The sequence below is a fragment of the Rhea pennata genome, chromosome 3 (genome assembly GCF_028389875.1).
Source record: "Rhea pennata isolate bPtePen1 chromosome 3, bPtePen1.pri, whole genome shotgun sequence".
Classification (NCBI taxonomy): domain Eukaryota; kingdom Metazoa; phylum Chordata; class Aves; order Rheiformes; family Rheidae; genus Rhea; species Rhea pennata.
Window position 1 is genome coordinate 27,218,669 of NC_084665.1, and position 10,801 is coordinate 27,229,469.

At 34.3% G+C, this 10,801-nt stretch overlaps 1 protein-coding gene across 2 annotated transcripts in view; it reads right to left on the reverse strand.

The window, feature by feature from the left end:
• SYT14 (synaptotagmin 14) overlaps positions 1-9,310 on the reverse strand; it is a 54,932-nt gene extending 45,622 nt beyond the window's left edge. For both annotated transcript variants that reach the window (XM_062573584.1, XM_062573583.1), the window contains exons 1-2: positions 9,184-9,310; positions 3,139-3,357 (exon numbers count right to left, since the gene is read on the reverse strand). In XM_062573584.1, coding sequence (XP_062429568.1) covers positions 3,139-3,357; positions 9,184-9,295 — 331 coding nt within the window. In that variant the 5' untranslated portion in view covers positions 9,296-9,310. The remainder of the gene's footprint in view (positions 1-3,138; positions 3,358-9,183) is intronic.
• Between the last annotated feature and the right edge of the window lie 1,491 nt (positions 9,311-10,801).

Sequence of the window (10,801 nt, forward strand, 5' to 3'; positions counted from 1 at the left end):
CTCTCATCATTTCAACAGTATCCACTCCTGGTGAACAAATGCACTGAAGGGTGCCTTAGGCTGGAAGTAGAGATAAAATATTTAAATCTTAGAAGCAGAAATGACAAAGGACACATGAGGAAACAGAAGAACATGGCAAACATACACTAACAATTGTTTCTCATATTAAAGTACACAGGAACATATTGCTTGTTCCCCCCATTGCAAAGAATTAGGAAATCACTTTTCTTTACACTTAAAAAAAGACTTAAACAATTATAAAAGCCAACTACGTAACGAAAAAATCTCATGGTCTCTGTGGCATCTCAAATTTCCTAAAGATTTATGTCCTAAGTTTAAAAACCATGAAGTTTTTAAAAAATTACACTGAAACATCTAGAATGTTTCTTGATGCTCCCTACTTGGAAATCTGAGATTTTAACCTCATCTGTTCAGTGAACTGTTTGATAGTGACAGCCAGCCTCATATTTATTTATTTATGACTGCAGGTTTTCTTCACAAGGCTCCCACATTCTCTCTTCAAAGTTCTCAGTTTCAAAGTTTTCGAAGTTCAAAGTTCTATATAGCAGCTTTCCTTCTGTGATGAACATAACAGGACATACTCTTTTGCATCTTTTCCTCTTTTCAAACACATTTTTACTATTATGCAAAGATTCTTTATGTTTGAAATAATTTAGGAAGAATAAAAAAGTTCTAACGTGCTAATTAATTATTCTAGTGTGCCACCTTCAGGTCACCAGAAAGAGGAAAAAATATTAGGTGGTTGTGTCCAATACCACAGAACCTTTTTGAATAGTTCTGTTGACATCAATGGGTTGCAAAGATGAGGCAAAATCACTGCTGTAATTTGGAAGTGTTTTGTAAAAAAACTGTAGAATAACTGTAGAATAACTGCAGGCTATCAAACAACACTGCTATTTCTCCATTCCTTGTTAAAAGTTTGAAGAGACTCCTCTCTTACATACAGTAGAAAAAGCAAAATGTTGAGAGTATTAAAGCTTTTTTGAAAGTAGAAATATATGGTTAAAGATGTCACAGTTTAGTAAGTTGAATGTTTTGATATTTTTGCTTTTCTTTCCCCCTAAATTCTGGAATAATGGGTTTTCATTAAAATTAATGAAAATTATTTACTTATTTTAATACCAGTTTAGAGCTTGCAGTTAAAAAAAAAAAAAAAAAAAAAAAAAAAAAAAGACACACCCTGGGTTCTGCATCCAGCCAACTTCCTAAATGAAGACAGCATTGAAAAGGAATGGCAGCTGGTGATGGATGGTATCTTTAGCAAGAAAAGAAAAAACAAAAGAGAAGGAGGGGAAAAACAGTTGTTTGGTTTCTTGCTGCAACACCGGGACTTGCCAACACGATTCTCTTGTCCTATATTCTAACTATGATATAAATTTCTGGACTAAAGTTCTTATTCCTCAGAAGAGGACAGAAATAAGCGTGTAAATTTTGATGATCTGAGAGGATCATAAGAAACACAGTTATTAAACTGAAAACAAATCCTGGATTGAGGACAGCACAATGCTATAAGCTCAAGTCTTATGGGGCTAAATTGGAAAGCTAAGATGGAAAAAATATTTGAGAAGATGAAGTAGGATCAAAATCTAAATAACTGTGAAATAAAAAGAGGAATATTAGATGTTCTCTCCAACCTGAATTATTATATGACTTTATTTTAATGAGGGGCTTCATTGGTTTAGAATGAGACAAATACCAAGAATGATGTATCTGAGAACAGTTTTATCATAGTAGTAGTAATATCTGGTAGTATTTACTAATAACTACACTTTGTTTTTCCATCTCCTGTTAATATATCTCACTGTCCTTTCCGACAGCGAAATCAGGTACACAAATCCCAAAAGCTAGTATCCCACCTTTCACATTCCCTCAACAATACTGCTGATAGATATCAGTAGATATAAAAAAAACAAAGATACTTTAACTATTCCTTCTCATTACCGTCCTTCTCCATAAAAGTGTCCAAGGATCAGTCTTTACCATCCCACCCCACCTCTGTATTTACTTCCCTAGTTGCTGAAACTCAACTCAACTTAAAGTTAAAAAACAAAGGAAAGATCTGAAAATTCTGATGATCAGAAGAGAATAGAATTCTCTTATTCTGCAGTTTCAACGATGGCTTTCACATCCTGTGTGTCTTAACTTCAGAATGATTAAAGAGCATGCACTAATTTCAAGTTTTATTGACAAATGGACTTCTAAATAATAGAATTATATCAAACAGTAGAAAAATTCATTTTTTAAAGCACTTTTGGACTGTATATATTTAAGTATAGACTTCCTTTCAATTATATGTATCCACTTTATGGTAGAAAGAAAATAGTCTTTTTTTTAAAAAAAAAAAAAAACTATGTTTTAATAAATTAAAGGGAGGCCAGGAAATGTCTTACTATAATGGAGTAGGTATAGTAAAGCCTGACTTTTAACTAACTTCAACCAAACCGCCCTCTTTTGATGCTAGAAAATGACTGGAGATAGTTTTTACATGCAACTATTTTGAAGTATAAAAAACAAAAAAAAATATTAATATCTGACTACTCAGGCAGTTAAGTATGACCTTTACTGAAAATTAACAAATATATACCACAAAAGAAAACATCCTACTATTTACTTCCAACTTTTAACTCCATGGAAGATTAATATTAATCTAATATTTGTAGTTATTTTTTTCCACGATTTCAAGGAAAGATTTAAGACATTCCAGTAATGCATATGACAATGATCATGTGTACCATGAGCAATAACCAGCTCTGCTTACTTTGCTGTTAGGAGAGTTTATCAATAAAAGCATATCAAATCCTGTAGCTGGGACTTGTTTACATTTATAATACCCTAGAATTTATGAAGAGTTGCCATGTTTCTTTCCTGAATCAAATAATTTAAAGAAGATTTCCCAAAGAATAAAATGACTATTAATAAAATTGTATATAACATAAGAAGAAATTATATTATTTTCAGTATTTCTGGGAGAACACACAAACAAGTTCATATTAGTTTTTTTGGAATATGCAGAAGTATAAAAGATATTTGGATATTTCTTGCAGATATTATTTGTAAAATACAAATAACATAACTACAAAATTAGGATTAAAAGGAATGTTTGTAAAACAATTTTACCTTCATCTATTGAGGCTTCACTACTGTATCCATCGTATTCTGCAGACAGTGGACTGTATTTTTGTCTGGTTTCCCATACATAGTTTTTTTGTTGCCTACCATCCACCACTGGCAACCTGGAACTCTGGGTTCTAGACAAGGCCTCATGATATTTGCCCAGTGCTTCGTCTTCACTCTCAGATGAAGAACCATGTTGGTCTTTACTCATATAAGAGTTGTCTGTTTGAACAAAATAAAGCAAATCAATTGCAGCTCAAAACATAAAACTTCTTTAACAAATAAAACAGAAAACAGAGCTTTTTTTGAAAGGTAGGAGACATTCAAGTTCTTGAAACCCTTCATTTAAGACGAAAATGCTCAAACAATTATAATTTATGTAAAGTAAACTCATTACTGCTTCACTATCACATTTGGATACCTAACAAATCAAAAAAGGCAACTCCTAACCCTCCAAGTAATTTTTGTTGTGAGCATGTAGCATAAGCTAGAAATAAAACTCTTAAAGAAAAGCCTGTCACAAAATTGTTTTAAAATGCTTGTTAGCAGTGCTTAAAATCAAGACAACAAACCAGAAAATGCTACTGATAGATGTTTATATGCACAATTTATTTAATTTACAGTCCCTTTTTTCAAAGGCAGATTCTCATTACAGACACCTGACAAGAGCTAAAGTTGCATAGAAGAAAGCATCTTTGTTACATTTTTTATTCCAGTTCCTCTACCTTCTGGTGGCCAATTTTTTCCAACTAATTCTCTTGAGCATGATTTCCCTTTATAACTCAAAGATGCAGCTGGACTTTTAGTACAGTAAAAGGAAATCTCCCTCCATTGTCCAAACTTCAACTGGGTTCTGTCCAAATTTAACACTTTTTGCAGAGCTTTTTGTAGAAACCAAATTCCAAAAGGCATAAAAAAGGTTCATGCAAACTTAATAAAGGTTAGCATTACCATTGCTCCATGTGAACAAGTCCATGGCATACAATTTGTCAGTGGAATTTTATTAATTACTGAAGGCAGGAGAACTCAGATGCCATAATGTTGTGCTCAGTTCCTGATTCTGCAGGGGAACATTGTCTAATACACTATCTAGCCACACTCAATCTCTTTTGCCCTCCACCTTTTCTTTCCTCCTCCCAAGCCCAGCCAAGTCCTCTAGTTTTTCATTCTAGGTCCCACTCAGTCCCCGTCTTCATGTCCAGGCAGTCTCTGCCTGGGCTTTCTGACTAAAGAAGGATTCAGCTTACTCAAAATTCCTCCATTTAAAATTATGGTAACTCCATCTAAGCTAGCCATCCAGCTTCTTTTACATTCAGAGTGGTTGGCTCTTCCTACTACAGAGGCCATTGCTTCCTACTTCTAGGTAAGCCTCTAGGATACATAGTAAAATCACTTACAGAGAGGTCTATTTCTCCCTGTGCTTATAGAGAAAGTTTAGGCTACAAGTTCAGGTAAGACAATTTTTATTATGATTACATTTAAATGAGATGAATCTTAGGATAAGTCTCTTTGCTCCATACTCCAGGCTTCTGACCTAAGCATCCCCTTTTGGCTTCTCAAGAAGTTTCTCTTGATTCTCCTTGCATATTCAATCCCATATTCTCTTTACTTGCACCTAATCATATACTTATGTAATGTAAGTTTTTCAACCTTAGTCTCTCTACATCTTCATGTGTTATCAGTTCCTCCATAGCTGTCATTTATCCTATATCAAATCCTAGTCAACAACTTGTTATGCCACCTTGCACTCAAAGTTTCACTCCTCTCATAAGTCATGTTAATTCTCCGTTCTTCTCTTCAAACTTCCTACGTCCTTCAATATCCAAAAGTATCAAAGTAGGATAAGTCCTGCTCTTTCTTCAACTCGGACAATGAAGCATGTAAGTGCAAGTAGGATGGTCAAAGAATGTAACAAAGAAATTAAAAGAAGTTTTTACCATGCATTTTCAAAACAACGTTTCAAAGATTTAGAACTTTGTAAAAACTTTTTGAAGTAAAAGATCTAAATAACAGGCACATTTCTGGCATGGGAAAAGTGCTCTGCCACATTTCAAGTACATAATCCAACGTACAAAAGCATCAAAGATTCCTAATAAAGCAGATGAGAAATTTATTTATTTTCTGCACAGATAGCCAGCATGTTTTTGCCATACTTTACTCCTGGAAACAGTAAGAGATTTTAAACTACAGCTTAGAAGATAGATCACAGACAGAAACCATGTCAGATTTCATCCCAAATAGTTCAAATTTGGCACACAGTTATAGTGACTGAAAATAAGGTCTTGAAATGCTAAAAGTGAGGAAACTTTTAACTGCAGATGGTGCTACCAGCTCTAAATGTAACGTGTACATGAGCTTAATTTAGTATTTACAGGAAAACTGGTGCCTTAAAGACTGCTAATGAGCAACTAGATCTTTCAATTCTAGATCATACATTTTAATTCAGGAGAAATAGTATTTCAAATCATGAAACAGGATGAGTTCTCCTCAGAGGACTTAACCTAAATACAGTTAGAACACTAGGTATCAAAGGAAACATTTTTAAAAATTTGAATAATACAAATCTGTTTCAGTTTCTTCAGGGAAAATAGCTTCTTGCAACATTTTAAAAAACTCTCAACTAAATTCAAAAAGGTTGTGTTTTTTTATGCCTCTCCCTGACATGTGTCTATTGATTTTTATGTTTTCTATGGAAACTTGCCCAGGAGAATTCATGTTCGTATTAAAGGACTTTCTTTCATTTGACTAATACCATTATTAACCTATTAAAACCTATTGATTTGCTTATTATGGTACCTACAATGAAATTTCAATAGAAAATATACTTTCCAAGTGTTGCATCATATGAGGAAATAACACATGCACTGAAAAAAAATGTTGTTGTATTATCAAATTATTCATCTCTCTACAGGAACAGCCTCTCCAGGAAAGCATGCATTGTTTTCTAAAAATTCACTACACATCCTGCAAAGCAACTGTGTAAAAATACCAGGTTTTGCATCTTGCTCACAAACTATTGTAACCCCACTGTTACAAGACTGGATGTTGAAGGCAGCGCACACAGCATCCACACCAATAGACAGGTTTTCTCTCTAAGATTATCATAGAATCATAAGGTTGGAAGGGATATCTGGAGATCATCTAGTCCCAACCCTTGAGTGAGTAGCCCATACGGGGATTGAACCCATGACCTTGGCATTTGTAGCACCACACTCTAACCAGCTGAGCTAAACCTGCCCCTAACTTTAAGTCTTGTTCAGTTCTCTTTATATTTAAAATTACTTATCACTTGTCAGTGACTTTTCTGTCTTAAAATTATGTTATATATCCTGGAAATATGTTCTGAAGATCTACTATAACACAAATGTGACAGAAATGCATTTTTTCTTTATCTCATCAGACTCTATGCAAACTTGAAAGACCGCAAGATTTGTACAATCTGTAAAAGTTTTAAAGCACACAAAAAGAAAGCCACTTTCAAAGAACAAGCATTAATTCCCAATATTAATTAATTTCAAGTTTGCGACAGAAATCACACAAAGTACTTCAGAAAAGGTGAGAAGAATTTTATAAGGAAAAAAAAGTTAGATTATATGAAAAATATCTAGTAATCAGTTCCATTAACTATATTTTTAAAAAAGTAATTAACTTCAAAGAGATATCATAATTAGAGAATGAAGTACCTAGAAAACAAAATTACTTCCATCCACAGAAAACAGTATTATTAAAGCGAAATCTGCAAGCTATGTGAAAAAGTAGAAAGTACCATAAGTTTCAGGAAAGGTTGAAAAATGAAGCTTGCTCAAGGACTCCTCACCTTTTTCTGCTGTCTTCTTATTACTTAGCTCTCGTGAACATTTTTCTGATTTCTTAGAATTTTTCCTTTTACCTGTTTTTGTAGTTATAGCTGATGCATTATCTCCATCCTTTGTTACAGATTTTCCTTTTCTGTCAAAAAAGGCTTCAGATTTCTTTTCTTTTAAGGAATGATCATTGTGTGTCTTTTTCAAGTCAGAATTTGATATTTTTTGCTTTTGTACTTCATTCACTTTTGTTTCTAAATCTTGGGAAACATTCATCCTGTGCACTTCTTTCGAATCCTTAAAATCAATTTCAGATGATCGTGGCTTGATTTTTCCTTGTAAGTGATTCTTAGAATTATCTGATACTGCATGTAGGCAATTATCTTGTTCCTTGATTAACCCATCCACTGTAAATTTACTGTTTTTCAGGCTATTATCCTTTGAGAACTTACTTACTAAATACTCATTTCCTCCTACTGCTTCCTTTTTAACAGTTCTTCCTACATTCTTCAAATCCTGAGGTACTTCTGTATCATTAATAAACTGATTGTTATTATCTCTGCCTTTTAATTGGCACTGTTTTTTGCCCAGGACATGGTCAAATACTTCACCTTGATTTAGATCTTTTTTTACAAAATCTGATGAAGTAGGATAATGAGTCTCTTTATTTTCTGCAGTACTTCTTCCCTCTTTCATATTAATTTCCTTGGAATGAGTTAATAACAGCGTATCCTCTTTACCTTCAACAGGTTTTTCATCCTGTATTTTGGAATTTTCATTCTCTGCACGAAGCCCATTTATCATGTTTGTTACTTGTTCTGTTACTGAATCAGCTACACTGTAGCTGACTTCTCCAACAGCATTGGTCAGATCATCTACAGCATTGCTAAGAGTATCAACCAGAGAAGACACAGAGGGAAGGCTCAAATTTTGGTGTAAGTTCCTGAAAAACGCCATTTGTCCAATTTATTGATCAACAACTTTTCAATAGAAAAGTCTTCTGTTTCACAAACAGATCAACTCCATTTCTCCAAATTCAATTTCACAGCTATTTGCTTTTGTTACCTCTAACTTATTTACCAGGTGAAGTTGCAACTTTGTTCTTTCCATTCAATACGCATTGACAATAATAAGAAAGCAACATAAGTAAGTATCTTCAAATGAGGCCAAAATTCAACTAGTAAAGTGACAGTCTTTCATCAATAGCAGCATCAACTAACCATAATAAAATTCATTATTTTCAAAATAAGACAACTGTGTGAGGAGGAAATATGCATTTTTATTCTAACCTGTAAAGAAGAAGTTATAAGACATTTAAATTAAGATTTTTTTTTAATTAAAAATCACATCAAAACAACTTTTCAACGTAACAGCTGCACAGCAGTGCACATCATGGAGACTTCTTTGCCCCCAAAACATTTGCTATCTTTTACATAATGGGAGATATTTTTGAATACGAAGATGTGCTGTGTAACAAAAGAAGAAGAAAAACTTAATTTCCAGAGTAAAAATATTCTTCTATCACTCCCCCTCCCCCCCCAAAAAAATATTTTTTTAAAGAGGCAGAAGGGAAGAACACCTCTGAGATTTCCTGTCCTGTTCTCTGGTGTCTGTCTCTTCCTCTCATGTGAGCTAACAAAGCATGTTCAGTCCCTGCAGCCCAAATGCACAGAAGAGTTTAATTTACCAGCCCTCAAGCTCTTATGTTATAAGATCTAGTTATCCTTGTGTCTATACATTACCCTTAAAAATTTTGTCCTGTTGAAAATAAAGTCTAGAAATAACTCATCAGCCAGAGAAGAGATCTATTTAGTTTCCAATGTCTGTTTCCAACTCCTTAAAATTATTTTCTAGGTGAGTAAATGCATCACCACCTCCACAAGTTCAAACACGGATTTGGTAGGCTGAGTGAAAATCCAACAATCCCATTCTCAAATTAATTTAGGAAGATTTACTTATAGGCAATTATGGCATGTTTAAAACACATTCAAGAGTACTCTCCTATTGCAAGAGAAGAAGATAAGTAAATGCCAACTCTTCCGTTATATAGCTGTTGAATTTCTGAGGCTTAAGGGTTGTAAAAGTTTCTTCTCTTAAACATAGTGCAAAATCATAGGAAAAGTCAATAATGCATATCTTTTCATCACTTGAGTCATGTGATTATTTGTGTATTTATGTATTATACATTTTTACAAGGAAATAAGTCTTATAACTAAGTTTAATAAACTATATTTATGACACTTACAAAGTTTATCTTGTGAATTCTTTCTTGCAGCATATCCTGAATCAAGATCTGGGAAACCACCAACATTTTCAAAACACATCTTCTTATTGATATATAGGAAAAGGAGCAACATGAGGATAATGAACACACCAACAGCAGACAGGAATCCAATCGCTTCAGGAGACACTGAAAGAAATAGGTTTTTTTAAAAAAATCAATTTTTACAAAGTTAAAATATTTTATCAGAATTGGTCATTAATAAACACTATTAAAGTTCCCAATATACATGTAAGATATAGCTGAAACACTACTATTTTCTTTTGAATAAATGTTTAATAATGTTAAATTTCATCAGGTTTTAAAAGAAAAAAGTACCTAGTCCTAATTTAAGGAAGACTGACATTGTAAGCAAGAGGCACTGCTGGAATACCAGATGCCATAACAAGACAGGCGCTCTGCAGGAAACCAGGAGATTGTCAGAACATGTCAGTGCTGATGATTTCTGATGAAAAAAATCTGAACGTGAGAATGTAAGGGCCCTGAGAGCATCCCCCCCTCAGGAGGTCTGGCTTCCTGCACTCAGGGCCAACTTAGCAATAGTGTAGCTGAATACAGGTTAGCCCTGACTAGTAGGATGCTGGATGAAAAGGATGAAAGGGGGGAGGGGAGAATGGAGTGAGCAAAAGCATCTAGCAGTATGATCCTGATATGTGGATAGCTTGTATATAAAACAAGAAAGAGCTAAGTGGAATAAAGCATACTTAATTGAATTAAAACCAGGTAGAGGAATCAAGACTGAAGCAGAATGACATATCTTTGATACTCAAAGTACTCGCTTAATATGACCACAAAGTGACAGATAATTTCAACAGATTACCGAATCTTTTAAGAATTGCGTCTTCTAGGTGGATTTTAAAAATATACCTCACATAAAAATCATTTCAGTATTTCAGCAGTCTACCACACCAAAAAAAGATTTTCAAAACTATAACTGATTCTCCTGTAACTCACAGAAAGACTCACACCCTTCCAGCATTTCAGGCTGACCCGACTTAGCACTGTGATGGATACTCATGATGTATACTTGAAAGGCTAACCTTTCTTGTGCCTTACAGCATCTAAATATGTGAATGAGACAAGCACGCAAGTAGCAGAAGGCAACTGTATTCTTGCTGACCAAGACTATCTCTGTTCCGATCTTCCCCACTGCTGAAGAAAGGTCGCAGAGAGCTAGAGCGCTTGTCCTATGAGTGGAGGCTGAGGAAAGGGCATTTGTTCAGCGTGGAGGAGAAGCAGCTTCGATGGGACCTAACAGCAGCCTCCCTATACCTAAGAGGAGTTCACAAAGATGGAAGCATGTATTTTACTGATTTGCATGGCAGGGGAACAAGAAACAATGATCATCGACTCAAACGTGCAGGTTTCTGACTTGCACAAGGTAAGAAAATTTCACTGAGGATATCTGTGTAATTACTGGAGCAGGTTGCCCTAAGCAACTTAGCCCAAATTCAGTATCGACCGTGCTTTGAGCAGGAGATTGGACTGCAGTTCAAATATCTATGATTCTATGATTCACAGCAAAGGAGAGTGATTTTTTTAAAAAAATAAAACAGATTAATTGCACAATATCTTAGATGAA